General features: G+C 38.9%; 1 protein-coding gene across 2 annotated transcripts in view; it reads left to right on the forward strand.

The window, feature by feature from the left end:
* Positions 1-20166, forward strand: part of sall3b (spalt-like transcription factor 3b) — a 50413-nt gene that overhangs the window by 21103 nt on the left and 9144 nt on the right. The window contains exon 1 of one of the 2 annotated variants that reach the window (XM_039821039.1): positions 18591-19716. The exons of the other annotated variant lie outside the window; for it this stretch is intronic. Within the exon in view, the coding sequence (XP_039676973.1) occupies positions 19635-19716 (82 nt within the window). The 5' untranslated portion in view covers positions 18591-19634. Of the gene's footprint in view, positions 1-18590; positions 19717-20166 lie in introns of those variants that run through there. 2 annotated transcript variants of the gene reach the window in all.

Here is a 20166-nt window from a genome sequence, read left to right on the forward strand (position 1 = left end):
ATGATGATAATGTAGACAAACGACAAGAGTTTTTTTTTTACGTTAATCTGTCATAATTTTGAAATGTTTGCAAAAAATACTTAGAAAAGCATCTGATCTGAGGTGATTGATTGATTGATTGATTGATTGATTGATTGACTGACTGACTGACTGACTGATTCAAATCTTTATTTATACAACGCAAACTCACTGAGAACACGCCTCTTTTCAAAGAGTTTCCTGTTTAGAATTGCCTGTCACACTTTGCCAAAGGCTAAAATAATGTCTTGAAATGCTTGTTTTCTCCGATCAACAGTCCAATACCCAAAGATATTCAGTTTACACTGATACAAAACCGAGAAAAGCAGCAAATCCTTACATTTCAATAGATGGAAGCAGAAAATCGTCAACATTTTTGCTCAAAAACATGACTGAAATGAGATAATCGTGCCATATGCAATATCGTGCAATAATCAATTATTATAGAACTTGGCAATTAGTATTCTGACAATCAGCTAATTGATTAATCAACTAATCAACTAATCATTTCAGCTTGAACTGGCTTTTGTTGCATGTTGATATTCATTAATCACAATAAAGACTATTTTAAGGGCGCCTGGAGAGGAGTACTCCTCGACTCAGTGGCTGAGGGTTCGACTCCGACCTGCGGCCCTTTGCTGCATGTCTTTCCCCCTTCATGTCTACAGCTGTCAAATAAAGGCCTGAAATGCCCGAAAAAATAATCTTTAAAATAAAAAATAAAAAAGACTGTTTTAAATAATCCAACACCTACAAATTCATACGCTCAACATACGAGAATTTTTTACATTTGGTTCATAAATTATAAAACAAAATACTATCACTATCAAAATCAACTGATTTACTAATCATTTCAGCTATACACAATATAAGACTGTAAACAAATGACAATTTAAGATGACCACTAACAATGAAAAGTCACATTCTGCTTGTGGTAATATTTTGATGACTGTGAGAAAATAATAAATGTCTCTTATGGGGGGTAAGAGGCCTGTACACTGACACAAATACAAGAAGAGGCTCTTCAGACGTAAACGATACATTTCTTATACTGTATATCCATTTGTTGACACTGTACAGGAATTTTTTCCAATGTTTTCGGACTGTTGGCAACACGCATATGCCAAGCCTCTGAGTATTCTGCTGGTTGTTAGTCAATTATAGTCATGAAGTGATAAATAAAGTGCCTAAAAGCCAATATCAAAAAAACTAATCATCAGCTGGTTGATAACGCCTTCTAAGTCAACCTTCTGTTGCACTGGCAAACATGACTAATTCAAGCTATTCGAGTAACACGTATTTGGTGTCGTCTATAAGGAGTAGAGCACTGCTTCATCCTCCAGCATGTGTGTTTATTTGAGGTGTCTGTCAAAATAAGCTCTGTTCATTGGATATTTACACAAGCGAGTTGGGGGATTGAACTGTAATTGGCCCTCAGTGAAATTCATCTTCTGTGGTCGTTAAAATCAGAAGAGAAAAGTTATCAGGAGCTTGATATTGTCTGCTTTTATAAAGTAGCTGCTCTTTTCACCTTTTGAGTTCCTGTGTGAGGGGAATAGACCTCTGTGTGGCCATTGTTTGGTATGATTGCACCGGTCTATCACGCGCTTCTCTGAAGGATTAGATTGATCCACCGACTGAAGACGAAGTCCTGGTGTCTGTACTGTATCGAGCAACAGGAGGGGTTGTGATCCCGAAGCTGTTTTTGTGCTTTTCTTTTACTGGGAACTGGGAAATTAATTACCAGTTTTCGGCAACTAGTCATAGGCGTAATTTACGTGGGGGGGTTACAACCCCTCCCAATAATCAAAACTGGCCAGTGCAACCCCCCCGCAAATATCTTATCATACTTATAAAACATGATAAGTGGTTGGCTTTCTCGATTCAGTGTAATTGGCAAGCAAAGAAAAAAAACAATTTCACACAACAATCTAGCTGAGCTAGCTAACAGCCAATTTTTACTGGAGCAAACGTTAAAGCTATAGTGTGTAGTTTCTGTCGCCCCCATGAAGAATCATAAGTAACGACAAACTGTCGGCGCGTCCACATGATACACCTAACCCCCCCCTCCCCCCCAGGTGCTAGAAGCCAAGGAGGACACGGAGGATTAAAAAAACATGATGTACTCTTCAGAAGAGGTCATTATCGTCACTCGAGTTCCTGCGTGGGAAAGTCACTGGACGACACAATCTTCTGAACATAGCCGTACTGAGAAATACAGAGAGAGTTGTGTGGAGCTGATAGTCTTCATTAGCTCCACACAACGAAGAAATGAAGGGTTTGATGCTCAAAATTTCCTGGGGAGGACGCCCAGCCCCCTGATTATAATTTGTCCCCCATTGTGTTGAAACAACGACCCAGCTACACAGGTCGAGCTCTCAACCCCCCCAATGTTGAACCCAAAGTTACGCCCTTGCAACTAGTAATCGTAATGTCTTTTTGTGTTGTAATGTGGGTCTCTGCAGCTGTAAGGGGAATCCTTTGTGTGCAGAAGTGAAGGTGCAAGGGTGAATAAAGTGATCAGTGTCCAGAGAAGTCAAGGCCTGAGAATTTATACAATGAAATACTGACCAAAAATAGTCTTAGTTTTTCTATAATTAATGCCAGAATTGATGCCAGAAAAGATTAAAGTATCCTGAATATCAACCATTTTGTTACCATTATAAGGTTACCATGAAGATGTACTTTCATCAACATTGCCATCATACCGTCTGGCTGAGATCTTGGCTCAGTGTTATTTTAGGTTAAGATGTCAGATGTTAGTTTTACATCAAAATAGACCTGGTTAAGTCCAGAGCTTCTGCAATTTTTGTGGATATTAGACCCATACACACACTTTTAACATATGCCATGTAAAGCTTATTCTTTACAGTATAGCTTCCCCAGGAACCCCAACACTGTAGAATGATCAGTTTCAATTAGATTTTCATTCGATTTTTTATTTTTTGTACATATTACATTCGAAAAAGCTCAACGTTTCGAGCCCCTATTGATACATCTGCGCATGACGAAAAAAATTATTTGGGCTCCAAACATTTTGTACTTTTTTAAAATGTAATCGATAAAAATTTGAAAGGAATCGTGTGTTTTGCAAACTGATTGTATTAAAAGAATGTCCCAATAACGAACAATTTCACACGATCCTACAGGTTGAAATAATTTTCAAAATTTTTAAATGTCCATTTATTGTGTTTTTGGTTTGATGCAGTTTTGTGTTTCTGTTTCTCTTTAAAGCACATGATATTTTTGCATATGTTGCTTTCAGTGTACAGATGACGACGTGTTTCTTGACTCCTGGAGTTTTCATTGATTGAAGTTTTCATCCTAAGAGCATAAATGTCAGTATACAAGCAAATGGATGATTTTGGAGCGCATATTGTGTTTAAGAAAGAAGAAGAACAGATTTTTAACTTATATTTTATGATATCATGAATAATAGTAGTGTTGCACTTTCCAAAAGATGCACAGATGTGAGTTACGTTAACATTATTCTGGCCTTTTTCTTCTCTTTATTTACTGTCACTTATAAAATAATGAACAAAATCAAGCCTGGAAAGAGGACAAATGCCACCATAAAATCAGAAAGTTAAACACACTCCTAATTGTCATGTGTGACATTCTCAAATCTCGTCTTGGACTGAATGTTTTACTTTCTCCCTCGTCTTTTTTTCTCTCTCTCTCAGACTGATTTATACACACAACATGTTGCACAATGGGAGCCTTGTTTGCTAAATGGGATAGCCTTAATGGAGACTTATATTTCCAGGATTATATCTGTATTCAGTTGCAAATGATTTAGAGGGGGAGGGGGGGGTTGTTTCAATACTCTTCCTCTGTCTATGAATAATAGTATCATTTGAATTAAGTGGACACCTGGTGCAGTGGGTAAGGCTCTGAGGCGCGCTGTTGACCCGCTACCACTGCCAACTTCCCTTTTTCCCAGCCTGTCCTTATCCGTCCCTCCAAGCCTCCAATTTCATTCTCCCTCCACAAAATGCCACACACTTGTAACTTTAGTCTCCCTTCGGCAAAAACTTGCTCTCTCCTGAAAGGCGAAGGGGTAGAAAAAAAAACTTTAAGAGAGAAGGGCGAGAGGGGGAGGGAGGGAGAGAAATTCTTATCAATCTCCTCTTAGATTTGGGCAAAGTCATTTGAAAGCGCAGTGTAATGTTTCAGGGAAAACTTCCAATTAAATACTGTAAAAAGATAAAATAACAGTATCCTGGACCTGTCCACTGCTGGTATTAAAGCCCCCTTTTGTTGATTTATTGTACATTAGCCGCTGAGCCATGCAAGGAAGGGGACATTTCAGAAGGGATTCTATTTGTATGCATCCTGCGTCTACTCCACACACAATCAGGCCTGTATTGCGTTTTGCAAATTTATACCAGGATGTAGGTTTAGAGTGTTCGACCCCCCCCCCCCATGAAAGAAAAAGAAAGTTTTTCAAGTAAGTGTCTGCTTTCATGAGCACAAGTGATTGAGGCTCACAAACAGAGCTTGGTTTCTAAACTCACAGATGTACAGCCCCGCCGTAGCTTTGTCCTCTGCCCCTGAGAAGCATTCATAGATTTCTATTAGAGCACAACATTGGATTGTTTGGAAATACTTTAAGAGTGGGCATCCAATAATAACCCAAAGCTTTCCCAGGGAGGAACGAAAGAAGTCTTTTCTGCCCAGATATCAGATAAAAAAGAAGTAGCCTGCTTTTAAATGTCCTTTTCAATCATCCAACATGATTTCGCTTTTGTAAAATGTCGTGAAAAAACTAATTAGACTTTGAGCTCTTTCAATCAAATGACAGCAATAATATTTGGCACTTTAAACTTTGAATGAGATTCCGGGAAGCATGAGAAGATAATTTTGTTGATTTCAGATTTTCTAGTTTGCTTATTTCTTAGACACTCGCAGAGTATTTGCCATCTGTAGTGGTAGTAAGTACGTTTACTCAAGTGCTGTACTTAAGTACAATTGTGAGGTACTTTTTCTTCTCCTTTATACTTCTACTCCACTACATTTCAGAGGCAAATATTGTACTTTTTACTCCACTACATTTGTCTGACATTGCCAGTTACTTTTCATGTTGAGATTTTATATTAAAAAACATAATGATAATCCTAAATTCCCAACCTGTTTGGCATGTGACCTCTTCCAAAAAATCAGTGCTAGGCCCCTTGTGATATTTCAGATGTCGATAAGTTAGCAGCAGTTCCACCAAAGAGACATTTCACCTCTAAACATCTTAAATGCTTTCAATCAATAACAGTCTGAGGCCCAGAGAGTGAAATGATCCAAAATATCAAAAGAAAATATTACAGAAAAGTCCAAAAAATGAATTCAAATTTGTGTCACAGAACTTTGTTTTCTCGTCTTTTATACTCTAATACTCTAATCTCATGACCCCCCCCCCCCATAGTTGATCTTGTGTTTGGAAACACCCAACTGTATATAAAGGAGTTAAATGTAGCTCCACCTCGAACAGCTACAAGAGTACAATGCTGATGTATGTTGATGCATCAGTATCTGCCAAGTCCTTTTACTTTTATTACTTTGGGAACATTTTACTGATAATATTTCTGTACTTTTTACTTTTTAATTTTGAATGAGGACTTTTACTTGAAATGTTTTTGAACACATGAATGTGTTGGTACTTTTACTTATGTAAACGATCTGAGTAATTCATCCACCACTGGACATTTAAAAAAAAAAAGCATCCAAATGGCACATCGTTTTCAATTATGCAGACAATTTGCACATAATTATGCACATTTCAATTTGCTTTTGTGATATGCTTTCTGACAACAGATGACTCTTTAACTTCAAGAAAGTTCCAATATCAGTCTTTGTACAGACAACGCAGCGAAAACACACACACACACACACTCAGGAAGAAAGAGAGAAGGACGGTCATGTTAGAGTTAGATGACAGAGGAACAATTATCGCTCTAATTCTCTTGTCGATACAGTTATGTCTTATGTGGTCGATGGACATGTAGTTGTTATCCCTGATCGATACTGAGACACTTCATAACACATCTGAGCGTGATAGAAGCTGATATCCTGCGCGACAACTCCTGATCCCCATTTAGCTATGATTGCAGGCGTTGGCGTGAATCTGTTTGGCTGGTTATGGATTAGCTACTTTGGCCCTGAAGTGGCTGCAGTTGATGATGTGATTAAATCAATGATCTTCTCTCCGAAGGCTCTTTGATTCGTTCTCGTTTGGCTGCGCAGCGGAACAGAGCAGACTGTCTCAGCAGCAGTGTGAAAAATTACACTGGTTGTACTTCAAAGACCACGATGTGTTCACTGTCTTAATATATGTGTATATATATATATGTGTATATATATATATGTGTGTATATATATGTGTATATATATATATATATATATATATAAAAAAAGCTGTAAAAATATATTAAATTAACAATCATGTGAAGTAAGAGTAGGTGTTAGTAGTATAATTAAACATTCAGGATTTGACTTGACCTTGTGTTTGATTGAAATATCTTAAGGTCCATCTGCTTGCTTTTCAGGGCTTTCAGCTGCTTCTCACGGTCTTCATCAGGGAAAGGGTTTTTTAGGTTTTGGTGGTATTTTTTAAAGATTTTTAGGGATTTTAATGGATTTTTGAGATTCTTAATATTTTGTTTAGAATGTTTCTTAATTTCTTTGAAGATATTTCATTTTGGGAGATCTTAGGGGATTTTAATGGCTTTAAAGTTGTTTTAAATGATTTTTTAAATACATTTTAGGATTTTCATGATTTTTAGTATATTGTTTAAGATTTTTAGGTTTTTATTTAGGGTTTTTTGTTTAAGATGTTTGGGAGAAATGTTTAGTTTTTCAGGGGATTTTTAGGATGTTCAAGGATTTTGTGACTTTTAAAGGGTTAAAGGTAATACTTTTCAGGATTTTTTTGATTTGTAGGGAGGAATTTTACAGATTCACTTTTAAAATTTCATTTTTAAAACTAATTTCTCTCCAACATGAACTCTCTTAGCTCTAATCCTCCACTGACAATTAGTGAGCACTGCTGCAACTCTGCCTCAGTTGTGTCTAGACTACAGGAAATGCAAAATTGCATTTGTTTACAGCCTCACGGAGCTCAAAGCGGTTGGTGGTTTAAAAGTGCAGCAGCCAGCGAGGATGGCAGAGAGCTGGAGAGGCTGCAGCGAGCAGGCCGGATATGAGAGAGGGTTTGTCTGCAGGCAGCCAGTCAGGCTCGGCCCAGGATGTGCTGTAAAACTGTTGTAAAGCAGATTGGACATTTTTTACTGTTTGCATCGCATGACATTTGTTTTTCTCTGTCCCCCCTTCCCCTCCCCCCCCTGCCCCCTCCCCTCCTCTCTCTTTGAATGGACTGTTTGACGCACACACTGCCATTTTGTGGCGCAGTCTGCTGTGTCGGGGCTGCAAGAGAACAAGAGTGTGAGGCAGGTAGAAACAGAAACGTTTACTGGGTTTAATTGAGGCCACAGTTTGTGAGAAACTTTTTCTTTCTTTTTCTCTCCTTTTCATTTCTCTATAAACACCAGCCCAGTCAAAAAGTGTCAACGAGCCTCGGCAGTATCATGATATTTGCCAGTTCCTATACGCCTCAGACATAATACAAACACGGCCCTGATGACAGATCTTGTCAGCTGTCTGGCTGTCTGTCTATCCAGCTATTGATTATCCTTCAGCAGGAGGTCATAAATGACCCATGATCATCTGGCTGAAAAACATATTTCCAACATCTGACCTGTCACTAGAGGTTAATCAAATAAACCTTGCCGGCCCTATGGAGCATGACTTTGCAATTATCCGTAACTTGCTCCTCCTGTGCTGCCTTTTATTGCATCATTAATACGGTGACAACTGAGGGTGATGGCAACTCTTAAAAAAAACAACACTGCGTGGTGTGTTTAGTTGCCTTGACTTACGGGGGAACATGCAAAATCTGATCTTTTTAAAAGAGAACTTTAACAGAGGAAAACTAAAATAATGCCAACAAATGACAAAGTCGGACGTCTATCTTAACTCCAATCTTGAGAGTGACTTTGATGCCAAGATATTTATTTACAAGGAGACTGACAAACGCATCGCCTCAACATTTGCTGTGATGGATGGGGATGCTGTCACATTTAGGATAGTGTCACTAAGAGATGTTAATATCAGAGAAAGCAGGGCGGGAGGGGTGGAGTGCAGCTGTCATGATGTTTATGTCTGCTACCTTTGGTGCCACCTCCTTCAGTCTGTTTGGATGGAATTAAGGACGCTAACAAGAACTTCAGAAGAACACGCTGAACTCTTTGAAACAAAGGCAGCATTTTGCGTGTTTTTTTGTTTTTTTTAGAAGGGCGTGAGAAACAGACGGACAAGGTTGTACATTTCCATAAAAATGTGGACGCTAGGAAAGGGTTTTCTGTGCCCATTTTTTATATTTTGTGCACAAGGTTGAGAAAATAAATGCTTCACAATATCCACTGTATAGTAGGAACATATTGCACAGATTTACATACATTCAGTTCAGTGTCTTGTCATTTCAACATAGTGGAACCTGCTAAGAATCGGACATACGTCTACATTTATATTCTCCCTTTCATTAGCATGTTGCTAACAGGTTTCACAGAACTGGATAACCTGAAGACTCTAGAAATGGTCAATTAATTGGTAACTGTGGCTCTTGAACTTTGGAAATTAAAGGATTGTTCCTAATGTCAGCTTTAGCCAGCAAACACTGCTTCAATAGTAAATAAATAGCTGAGGACCAGCAGAGGCTGAAACATGGCTGATGAAACCACTGAGATTGTTTCAAGTTGAGAAACCTTCCTGTTAAATCCACTCCCATGTGCAATAATATCCAAAAACTCTTTGTAACATCCATGAAGGCTGTCTGCCGTGGCTACAACCAAGAGAGTAAAATAGAAAACAATCTTACCTACAACTTGGAAATTCAGATCCTGGTATTTTGGGGTGAAAAACAATTTAAAAAGTAGCCTCCTGCAGCAGGCCCGAGCCAGAATGTGAGAGCAGCAGCAGTCAAACTGTAACCCTGGGAATGTGTGCCATCTTGCATGATAAATATCAGTGATTTGCTCCAGGCTTCAGACTGTTACTCACAGGAAGTCACTGTTTGAGTGGGTTTACACAGATGGAGACCATTCTTAGTCAACATTCACATAAAAAAGCAGTCTGGGCCCTTTTTTTGTTTCTTTTATTTTTTTTCTAGCCTCCTTTTCATTGTGTGTAGACAGTGGCGGAGCTTTGCTGTTTTACTGGGTGGGAGACGACACCTTTATTTGTTTGAGAGCTTTAACTTCACATTTCACAAGGAGCTGCAACTTCACACTGACATGCGTAAGTTCGACCTCGTCATTCAAGTTTTCACACAAGGCAACAGATTTTTATCCCTTCTGGGAGTTACAATTCTTTACTATCGTGTAGGCCTGTAACAATTATTACATAATTGTCTAATTGTCAATGTTTTTTTGTTTTTTTTACATAATCGCGGTTTCTTTGTTTAACATGAAGGTCTTAAAGCGTATGACTGGTAATTGTTGATTTTGTTAAGATTTGCCAAATTGTAAATATATAAGTGATTTTTGGGTGGACTATATATTTTTTATTATTGTTAAAATTTGTAGTTGTTGGCACTTGACCCCTACACGTTCATAACAACAAAAACGACGGGGGGGGGTTACAGTTAGAAAAACATTATGCGATAATAAAGAGGCGTTGTTTACTTCATAGGCTGTGTACTTGTGTTATAACATTATCTGGGTCACATAACAGTGATATAACCAAAATATGTATCCTGGAATTCATTCAAAACTTTAATTTGTTCAAAAAACTAAAATTGAATGAAAGAGAGAATTCTATTGTTAATCGCAATTATTTCTGAGATAATTAATTGTACAGCAACAGTTGGAATTGTTACAGCTCTACTATCATGTCGACAACTGCTTTCACTTTCTTCAGTTTGGTGCTTCCAGCTCTGATGATGTGGCAGGACAGAATGTAGGCTGTGGTTCCCAGCAGTTATTGGTCTTCTGGTCTACGTTATGAGGAGTTTCTCCTGCTGTACTTTAGGACGAGGCTTCTGTCTCCTGCTGAGAGCCATGCTGGACCTAAAACATCTTCACATATGTTGCTTTAACGTGTCAAACAGGCCTGCAGGGCTCCTCTTAGTTAATGCTGATTGTGCCACTGGTGGAAGAAGTATTACGACATGACAAGATTCATGACAAGTTCACATCCTGCATTCAAAATGTTACTAATCTAGCTACTAAAGTATTATCAGCAAAGCATTCGTTTTAATTGTGAAGAATGGCCTTAACATGTTGTAGCTGGTGGAAGAACCATTTTATATGCTGTTTTAATCCTCTATAATAATGCGTCGTTATGCTATTGGTTTTTATCATGATTGTATTTAAAGTGTTTATCTGCAAAGTAACTCGTAACTTTGAGTGTTACGTAAGTAAAAAGTACAGTTACCCCTGAATGTAACCAAGTAAAAGTCGAAAGTTACAGAAAATGGAAATGCTGTATAATAAAAGTATTTTTAGGAATGTTGTCGGCATTTAAAGTTTTTTATTTATTCATTTTTTATGATTTTTAAGATTTTTAGGATATTTCATTTTTTTTAAAGACTCGTTGGGATTTTTTTACGAAGAATTTTAAATAGGCTTTTGTCTTAATTGTAAACTTGTTAACTTGTTGGCTTCTTTTGTGACCGGTAAGTTTGATCATGTAAAATCAACAAGCGATATTTAGTTTTCTTTACATTTTTCTCACCCCACTGGTGAGAAAAATGTAAAGAAAACTAAATATCGCTTGGGACAATGAAGTCCACTACTTCATGAAAAAGAAAATTGTCCCTGATATTCTCTACAGTTTACACATTCATTTTAAAACTTTTTACATCAAAATTGTACTTAGAGCATTTTAGTCAATGTACTAAGTTAGTCTGTCACCACTGATTGTTACGAGAAGTCACATATAGGTAGAGAAACATAAAAAGTTGTTGGTGGATTGGATTTCTACCTTAAATATAAAACCATTCCAGGGGAAGCTCTGCATGTTTCCCAGATTAAGTGATTGCCAACCAGATTATTTGTCAGAGTTGATATGAAATGCTGTTTCTGTTGAAACAAAGGGCTACCTGTGGGTAGTCTGCTTTGTTAGTCAGCTCTGAAAAGACTTCTTACTTTCACTTTGATCTGGAAACATCTTTTCTTATTCGAAAGATGTGTGCTGTTAAATTGTTTCTGGGATAAGAAAGAGACATCCTGCTGGTACATTCAAGACTCTCCTCTTTGTTTTAAGAAATCTATTGACTGAAAAGTTTCTCTTCATTTGAAATTTTACATTTTCAGCTGAGATACTTCCAGTAAAAAATCTGCTATGAAACAAAAAACAAGATTTTCTGTCACAACAGGCTCTGGTGTATTTCATTTAAAGGAAGTGACTACATTGTATTGTAGTTTTCCTACCAGCCTTAGATGTTAGTTGCTAAAAGGTTGTAATTATCTACTGTTTTATTGCAGCCATTGTTGTAATTGGCACAGAAGTTTGTGAGAAGGAATCATTTCCTTTTTTCCTGATATTTGCAGCTTTTTTTGCCGTTAGGTTTGTTGTCGTGTAAGCATGCACGTCAGCAAAGTCCCAAACACATCATTATGAGGTTTTTATGAAGAAAACAGCAGCTGAGGAGGTGTTTTAATCTGCGTCCCTGTTTCTCCCATGCTGCTCTAAATGGAGAGATTATTTCAACGCCTTCACAAGTTTCCTCAAACAACAAAAAGTTCCCAGAAGGAAATATTCTCTTTTTTCTCGCCTGTGCTCCAACAAATATTTACACCAATGTGATATAACCCCACACTTTGAGAGACATATTTAATTTTCGTCCATTTCTTTCTTCCTCAGCCAATTTCCTTCCTTTTTGATCCCAGTCTACTGGTATCATCAGCTTCCTCATTTACAGCTTGAAGGCGATCCTGACACCCAGGACGTCATGTGAAACCATGAAGGACAGGAAGCAATAAGTCGGAGAATAGCAGCAATCTTCAGAAAAGTTCTTCATTCACTCTCACTCCCGTAGTTCTCTGTCCTCTTATCCAGCCTTGAAGATAAAGAAGAAAAAAAATCAATACAGAAACACAGTGTTAGATAAAAGCAGAGAGGGGGAGAGAGCCGAGGCAAGTTGGGTGTAGTGAATTAAAGCGATCAGAAATTTCCCGGCCACTCAGCCCTCAGTCTACATAACCTAACAGCCCTGTCTTGCTGCTGTCTATCACTCTCCACTCTCTGTTCAATCCCTCTTTGTTCACTTTTGATTTCTTTTTGGTCTATTCCCCGTTTGCTTTGTGTTTTGGGATGAAGGACCTGCTCCCATTCAGCTGCAATAACTGCTGAGTGAAGGTTTTGGATATTGCAAGGGAGCCTGTCTGAGCTTCCATATGAGCTTTGACAATTGCTGGTCTCTCTGGAGGGACCTGCGGATGGACTGGAGTGATCAGTCTCTTGTTTTTAGCCGGACTAGCGGCGTGCCTCGAGGGATAGCAGTGTCAGACCACTTTGGTCCAGTCTGAAATATTTCAACATCTATTGGATGGGTTGCCAAAAAAAATTCACGATCCCCAGAAGATGAATCACGATGACTTTGCTGATCCTTTGAACTTTCCTCTAGAGCCGCAAGCAGGTTGATATTTTTAGTTTTTTAATGAAATGTCTCGATTACTATTGATAGATTGCCAAAAAAAATTGTGTACAGACATTCATGGTCGCCAGAAGATGAATCTGTCCGACTTTGCTGATCCTCGAGCTTTTCCTCTAGTGCCACTATGAGGTTGACATTTGTGGTTTTGAGTGAAATGTCTCGACTACTAAACTATTAACTGGATTGCCATGAAATTGAGTACACATGTTCATGTTTCCTTCGGGATGAACTGAAACTTTGGTGATCCCCTAACTTTTTCTTTAGCACCATCATCCGGTAAAATCTTCAATGTGTCCAATACTTTGGTTTATGATCACATTCCTGCAAAACTAATGACATTCGCATCAGCCTCAGCTGCACTTTGTGTTCACAGCTAAACAGCTTATGTTAGCATGCTAACACCCTACATCAGCATAGTAATGCACCTCAGTTACTCCCAAATGTTATCAATATATTTACTGAATTTAGCAATATTTCTAAACAGAAAATAAATTGAAATGATTCGCATTACTTCCATGTAACAAATCCAAAGTATTGCTGATCGGAGATGGTGTCTGAAATTCCCATCATACCGAATTTTAAATATCTGTTTTGGTATCATAATCAGGGTTCAAACTTAGCACCATTCACCAGCCAAATGCTGGTAAAATATGCAAGTGGGTGGTAGATTTGCTTCACTCACCAGCCCCCAAGAAAAGGTGGCTGGTAAAATTTGAACATTCACTAGCCATTTGGCTGGTGGACAAAAAAGTTAATTTGGAACCCTGATCATCATATATAATGCATATAATTGAATTATAAATACACATAACTATAAAGGAAGACATTCATCACAAAAATAATCATACCTTAACATCAACATGTTATTATTGCCATTGTGAGCATGTTATCATGCTAATAGCATGTAGCTCAAAGCACCGCTGTGACTAAGTAGAGCCTCACAGAGCTGCTAATGGCTGTCAACTTGTTTTACCTGCTTCTTGTACGAATATAAGTCCACCTGTATCCCCATCCGCCTCTCAGCTCCTCAGGTACCAGATCACATTGACATCTGATGAGCTGTAGTAGATATCAGGGCCAAGTGTGATGTTCTGCAGGACGTATTTCAAAAGGGGTTGAGGTCATATTTCACGGTTTCAGGGCTGAGGCGCCGTCATGAATTAATTAAAATCCAAATACCCAGTATTGATTGTGTTATCAGGCTAGTGCAGCTTGGGCCCAGTGTATTGATCCGGCCTGTGATTTATGATCATTTTCAAGAAAAATCCTTTTGTGTGATTATATGAGGAAACAGAGCCTGAGTGAGTGTAATTCTTTTAGATCTATTCTGCAGCACAGTGCCGGTGGTGGAAGGCTAAACAGACTGCCACCCTGAAGCCTCCCAGAGGAGAGATATTTTCCACTAAAAAAATAGTTATGAACCAGTTGGTTTCATGGGAAGCTAAATCAAAAGAAGTAGCAGGATCGACAGACTTATAATGGCTGCAGTCTGTGGCTTTCAACCTTTGCTCTTCTTACTGTTTGATACTTCTAATCATAGGATTTTACTAAATTCCCCAAATGTGCATTAAAGGGTTAGTTCAACCAATTCTCAAAACGAAAAGCATATTTTCTCACTAGTGATTGGTGGCCTGAATTACATCCGATCAAAACATAAAAGAAAAGTCCAATGCCAACATTTTTTTTAATCTGCACATGGCAAGTGCAAGGTTAATTAAAGGGATAGTTCAGATTTTTTGAAGTGGGTTTGTATAAGGTACTCATTCATCAATGGCGGTCAGCACGCCCCTAGTTTAAAGCAGACAGGAGTCCCGACACGGATGCAATGTACTGCTGTGGACGTAGACACCCTGCAAAACGTATTTTAGCCACCTAAAAAAATCAACATCTGTTTTATCTGTGTTTGCTATATTTAGCATATTTACATCGCTTTACCTTGCTGTCAGACAGCCCTTTCCGAAAGGGAACTAAAGCAGTCATTTTACCTCGCAGATCACGAGAGTTGCCGGTGTACCGCTGCCTCAATCGGTGTGTTTGTGTTAATGTGTGACTTTGGTAAATCCAAACTAACCCTTTAAAACACCAAAGTCGGAAATACACTAACTATGGATAAGTACCTGATACAACCCCACTTCAAAAAATCCAAACTATCCCTTTAAGTATAGGGAATGACTGTGGTTACATTTCTAAAAAAGCAACCATTAGCTATCAGATTGATGGGACACAAACTCTGGTTGCCCACATGAAAGTGAGATGCACCACATGCCCATACAGCACTCTGACAACCACACCCATACATTCTGCTTTGTTAACGGGCACACCCCTACATTGGCACTGGCGCCCAAACTGTGTGCTGCAGAACCGTCCAATATGAACATCATTTAGTGATACTGAGTTGGCTCAAAGCACCAAAAAAAATGACATTTAAAGAGGTCGACAACAAGGTGTCGTTCCAAAATAATGACAGCCTTGGTTGTTTTTTTCAAATGTGTAAAACAACTTGTGTTTTCCTGACCAAATTGTGGTTGTGCAAATAATGGCTGTTTGGAAGGCACTTACAAACATGTCGTCCTGTCAATAGAGATGCCAGATTAGAAAACAGCTTATATGTGTTGTAGGCAATGTCAAACGCCAGTTTTGTCATTTAAGTCTCAGGACTTGCTGGTTGTTGGTTAGTTGTGATAAGTAACCTCATGTGGACTGTCCCCTTTTATTCCCCTTTAAGTTTCTTTTGCATTTGTAAAAATAATGTTATTCCACACTGTGTGATAATGTCATGTATAATTCTGTATCAGCCCAATTAAATATTGTCTTGTGCATCATTTTATATCTATTTTCTCTCAGTTCAACCTCATATTTATTTACTTTGTGAACTTTGGGATCTCTACTAGAATTTAAAATAAGGTTATTGGGGTTTGAACAATGTTTGGCTGTACAGCATGAATTTATAATGATCCGCTGGTGGGTCATTGAGGTTTAGGAGCATAAAATGTGGCTGAACTGTCTAAAATCTTGGCCTAAACTTCTCAGATATTGACAAAACAGACCTCCATAAGAATTAGGTTTTCCCTCTTGCTCAGTAAATACCTCAGTATGAAGACATAGGAGCCTCAAAGTCTTCCCCAGGAGTCCTGTCGTGTCTTTTAGCCTGACATATCTCTGCAGAGCTTTGCATTTTTAGCTGATCGCTGTCTGCCTCAGCGGGCATTAACTTGTCATATCTCCATCTGAGGCCTCATGCGCCGCACAGCAGCTCTCACATTTCTCAGCTGGCAGCGGCTGACAGGACACTGCTCTATCTGCTCCTGCATTCAGCTGCGTGTAAATCACAGACTTTTACTGTAATCTTCATATGGACTTACACTGCTTGCAGGGAATCGTCTCAATTCTGCGGACTCAATTTCCACTTTTATATTAACAGTACGTCATTCTTGCTGACAATCTCTCAAGCTTGTACACACAGAGTGAAGCTTAAAAGTAACGAAAGTAAGTAATGAACAAAGTAAAGAAATGTCTAACCTAAGTCTGTAAACTGACCATTAAAGTGTCTTTGATGCTGTTTTAACCTGTTACATGTGCTGTCTTTAAGTGATTAAATATTTTGATAAGAATATTCTTATTAATGGCTTTCACTTATTGAAGCTTTGTGTACAATGCCCATTTGTTTTTCAGATTTTATGTGTACTTGATTTGTGTTACAGCAGCCCAGTGAAGTGGACAAAGTACCATGAACAAAAGTAAAAAGTAACTGAAACACTTTGAAGTTCAATGCACTAAAATGACATAGGCCAGTATCCTGTAAGTGGTGTGTGTGTGTGTGTGTGTGTGTGTGTGTGTGTGTGTGTGTGTGTGTGTGTGTGTGTGTGTGTGTGTGTGTGTGTGTGTGTGTGTGTGTGTGTGTGTGTGTGTGTGTGTGTGTGTGTGTGTGTGTGTGTGTGTGTGTGTTCTCTGCGTTTTCTGTACAAAGACTGACATTGGAACTTTCTTGAACTTAAAGAGTCATCTGTTGTCAGAAAGCATATCACTTGTATTTAAAAAACAACAGTAAAAATAACCTTTATATCAACATACTTCAGACAAGCAAATTGAAATGTGCATAATTATGTGCAAATTGTCTGCATAATTGAAAACTATGTGCCATTTGGCATCTTTTAAAAAAAATATCAAGTGGTGGAAGATAACTCAGATCGTTTACTTAAGTAAAAGTACCGGGAGGGGGGGGTCCTACATCATCTTATATTTTAACATTTCGGGCCCCTGCTTCATTATATCAGATCCCAATATGTAATATTGGGGTGTAGTTTAAAGAAAATAGTCAACTTCAATGTATACAAGTTACAATACAATTAACCCATAATATCACATATATGCATTTGCAAGACACGTAGTAACTTTTAAGGACTTGTCTGGCGATGATTAAATAACATAACTGAGAGGCTACTGGTTAGTCATTTTCCCAACCAAACCTAGAAAAATAAACACTCACATTCTTATCTGTAAAAGCCTCATGTAGGATTCATGACCTCAGTATTAGTAAACTCCTGGCTATGGTCCTGCTTATATTGTAATCTAGTGCAACAACTCTGCGAACTACTGCCTCAAAACTAACTGGAGACTTTGACACGTCTCTGTCACATGTTGACAAAAATGAAACATTTTAAGCTTCACAGTGGTAGTGTTTGTTGCACGACTGTTTATTTACGTTACTGTGTACAACTCCTATGTCTTTGTTTCTTACTATATGTCTCTATTTGGTGTGATTTCATGTATCCATTTATTTCCTGCAGCACTTTGATAAACTGAAAAGTTTATATTTAGAGTCATTTATTCTTGAATATAATTTATGGGACTGCCATGTTCAGATTTCTTCTGCTCATCATACTAAATCACATGTGTCAAACTCAAGGCCCGTGGGCCAAATCCAGGCCCCTTTCAAATGGGCGATAAATATTGGCCCGCCTAGATGTGCACCATGTCGACCAAACTGTAAGAGGAAAGACTATGAGACATGCAGTAATACAGTCAAAGATATTTGACTTGTTTGATTAAAAGCATGTCAATAAACTATACATATCTTGCCCTTGATGTGATTCTCATTTTTCAGTGTGGCCCTTAGTGAAGTTGAGTTTGACAGCCCTGTACTAAATAATACAAACTGATACATTTGTTCCTCTTAACAGATACACGCAATAATTCAATTCAAGTGGTGCTTCGGGCCGTGAGTGGTGTCTGCGTTAGTGTAGGCCAAGTTAGAATCTGGAAGAGATCATGGTCAAGTAGTTACTAGTTTGATTTTGTGTGCCGACGCTGGTTACAAAGAATCAATATCGAATCAAGGAGGGTAGAGTTTCCAGATAAGCCCTCTTGGCCACTCTGGCTATTCATCATAAGTCTGTAGAAACCTGATAGGTCAGAAGAAATTATATTCCAGCAGGAGTGGGGCCTCCTTATCTCTCCATAGCAGGGGAATGGGAGACATGCCGATCAATACCAGGCTGTTGTGTAGTGCTTGCAATTATCAACAGCTGATTCTGTCCTCCCCCAGCTGCATCTTTTAATACCACATAATTACAAGTTTTGGGACAATGCCTGGTGAAAAGGGATTACAGCTTTGGTGAAGTATGCTTCATTCCTCTCTCAGCTTTGAAATAGCTACAGTCTGTGGAAGAGGAGGATCAAACAATAACATCAAAAACAGATTCTATATTATACACTTCATATACTCCGATATTTGGCTTCAATTGAAACTTATGACTTGTGGTTGTGGTGTTTAAATGTCAACCAATCACCAACACTTAAACAAAAACTACAAAAATGAAGGTCTAGGCCTCATTTTTTTTCCTTCAACACCCTGATTAAACTCGACTCCATAAGATTACAGCCTGAGCTCATTGGTTTACCCTCCACACATCCCTGATCATCACTCAAAGGAAGAGTACTTTTCCAACTTAGAGACATTTTTCAGTCTATTATGGCGCCAAATTGTGGGAGGTCGTAACAAATGAATCAAGGGCTCCAACACCTCCTGTGGTATCCTGGCAGCAGCCTATCGCAGTCGGCTGAAGGGCATCTAATGATGGACCGGAGGCGGAGGCAACAAGGAGAGCGCCGGTGCCTCTGATAAACCAGGGAGTCTCACTTCCGAGAGCCACCAGTTTGTGATTGGACCTAAATGCTACCTGAGCGAGATTTTTACGCACGTTTTTAATCCGTCTGCGAGGTTTTCGCCTGTTACGCAAGAATTACCTCTTCTAACGCGTCGACTCTGGACTTTACACAGTTTTTGGAGACTCAGCATATCGCCTGTCCTCCTGTGGAAGGATAACTGCCCCTGCTAGTGTTGCTCTGCTGTCTTATTAAGTGCGTGAGGCGACCGATTCAACCGGGACATCCATCCATCTGCAGCCCGAGTAGGCAGCTCAAACTGGAGCGTCTCTTTTGACAAACGCTCATCCAAGAGCTCAGAAAGAAAACAAGTCAATCTTAAACCTAAACGGACACGGAGATGCAGCATTTGGCCACAAAGTTAAACCCAAGACCGCTCCACAACGCATGAGCCCCTCACAGGAGTTTATGTCGGACTAAAACATGTCGGAGCCGCTTGGAGTTGTGCGTAAAAGCAGCCGCACACCGGACAGGAAGTGAACTAATTATTATTAAACCCCATCCCTCATTTCCATATCTAGCCTGAGTTGGCTGGATCGCAGCCAATCACCCACCGAAGGGCAGCAAGAGTCGTAAAAGCATTATCCTTCCTCCATCACAATTACACTGACATGCGCAATCTGCACACGGGCATCAACACCAGCCACCGTTCGCTTATTTCACCGACCCCGCTCCCTCTGAAGGGTCCCATTCGCTGCTTGTAGATGAGTCGGCGAAAGGCAGCAGCGAGTCGCAGAGAAAGATCAACATGTCCCGCCGCAAGCAAGCCAAACCGCAGCACCTCAGGTCAGATGAAGAAGCGACAGAGAGCGGACTCCTCTGCAGAAATGGTAGGTGTCCGGGAGGCTTTAAACCACTTTTACTGGGTGTACTTCAGCTGCTGCTATAAACAGGAACTATCGCTGAGGAACAGCTTCATTTAAGGTTTTTTTTTGTTGTTGTTGCAAAGAACATGTTTAAGTATAGGAAAATGATTAAATTGACAATTATTGTAGCTCTACATATTTCTGAAAAAGTGGACAAATTTAGCAAATGAAACTGATCTAAGTTGGTTTACTTCCTGTTTCTGCCTGAGTCTTAATATATAAATAAATACAGGCCTTTTATATATTTTACATTTTTATATTATTTTGTTTTCACACTTTCAGTTTTGAGATCTGCCAAATGAAACCTTGTTAGTATTAAACAAGTCTCAAAGTTTAGGTTTTATGATGAGAAAGGAATTTAATGGTGCATTTTAATTTTGATTCATATTTAATGTTTTATCAAAAAAGATGGAA

This window comes from Perca fluviatilis, chromosome 13 (assembly GCF_010015445.1).
Source record: "Perca fluviatilis chromosome 13, GENO_Pfluv_1.0, whole genome shotgun sequence".
In the NCBI taxonomy this organism is placed as follows: domain Eukaryota; kingdom Metazoa; phylum Chordata; class Actinopteri; order Perciformes; family Percidae; genus Perca; species Perca fluviatilis.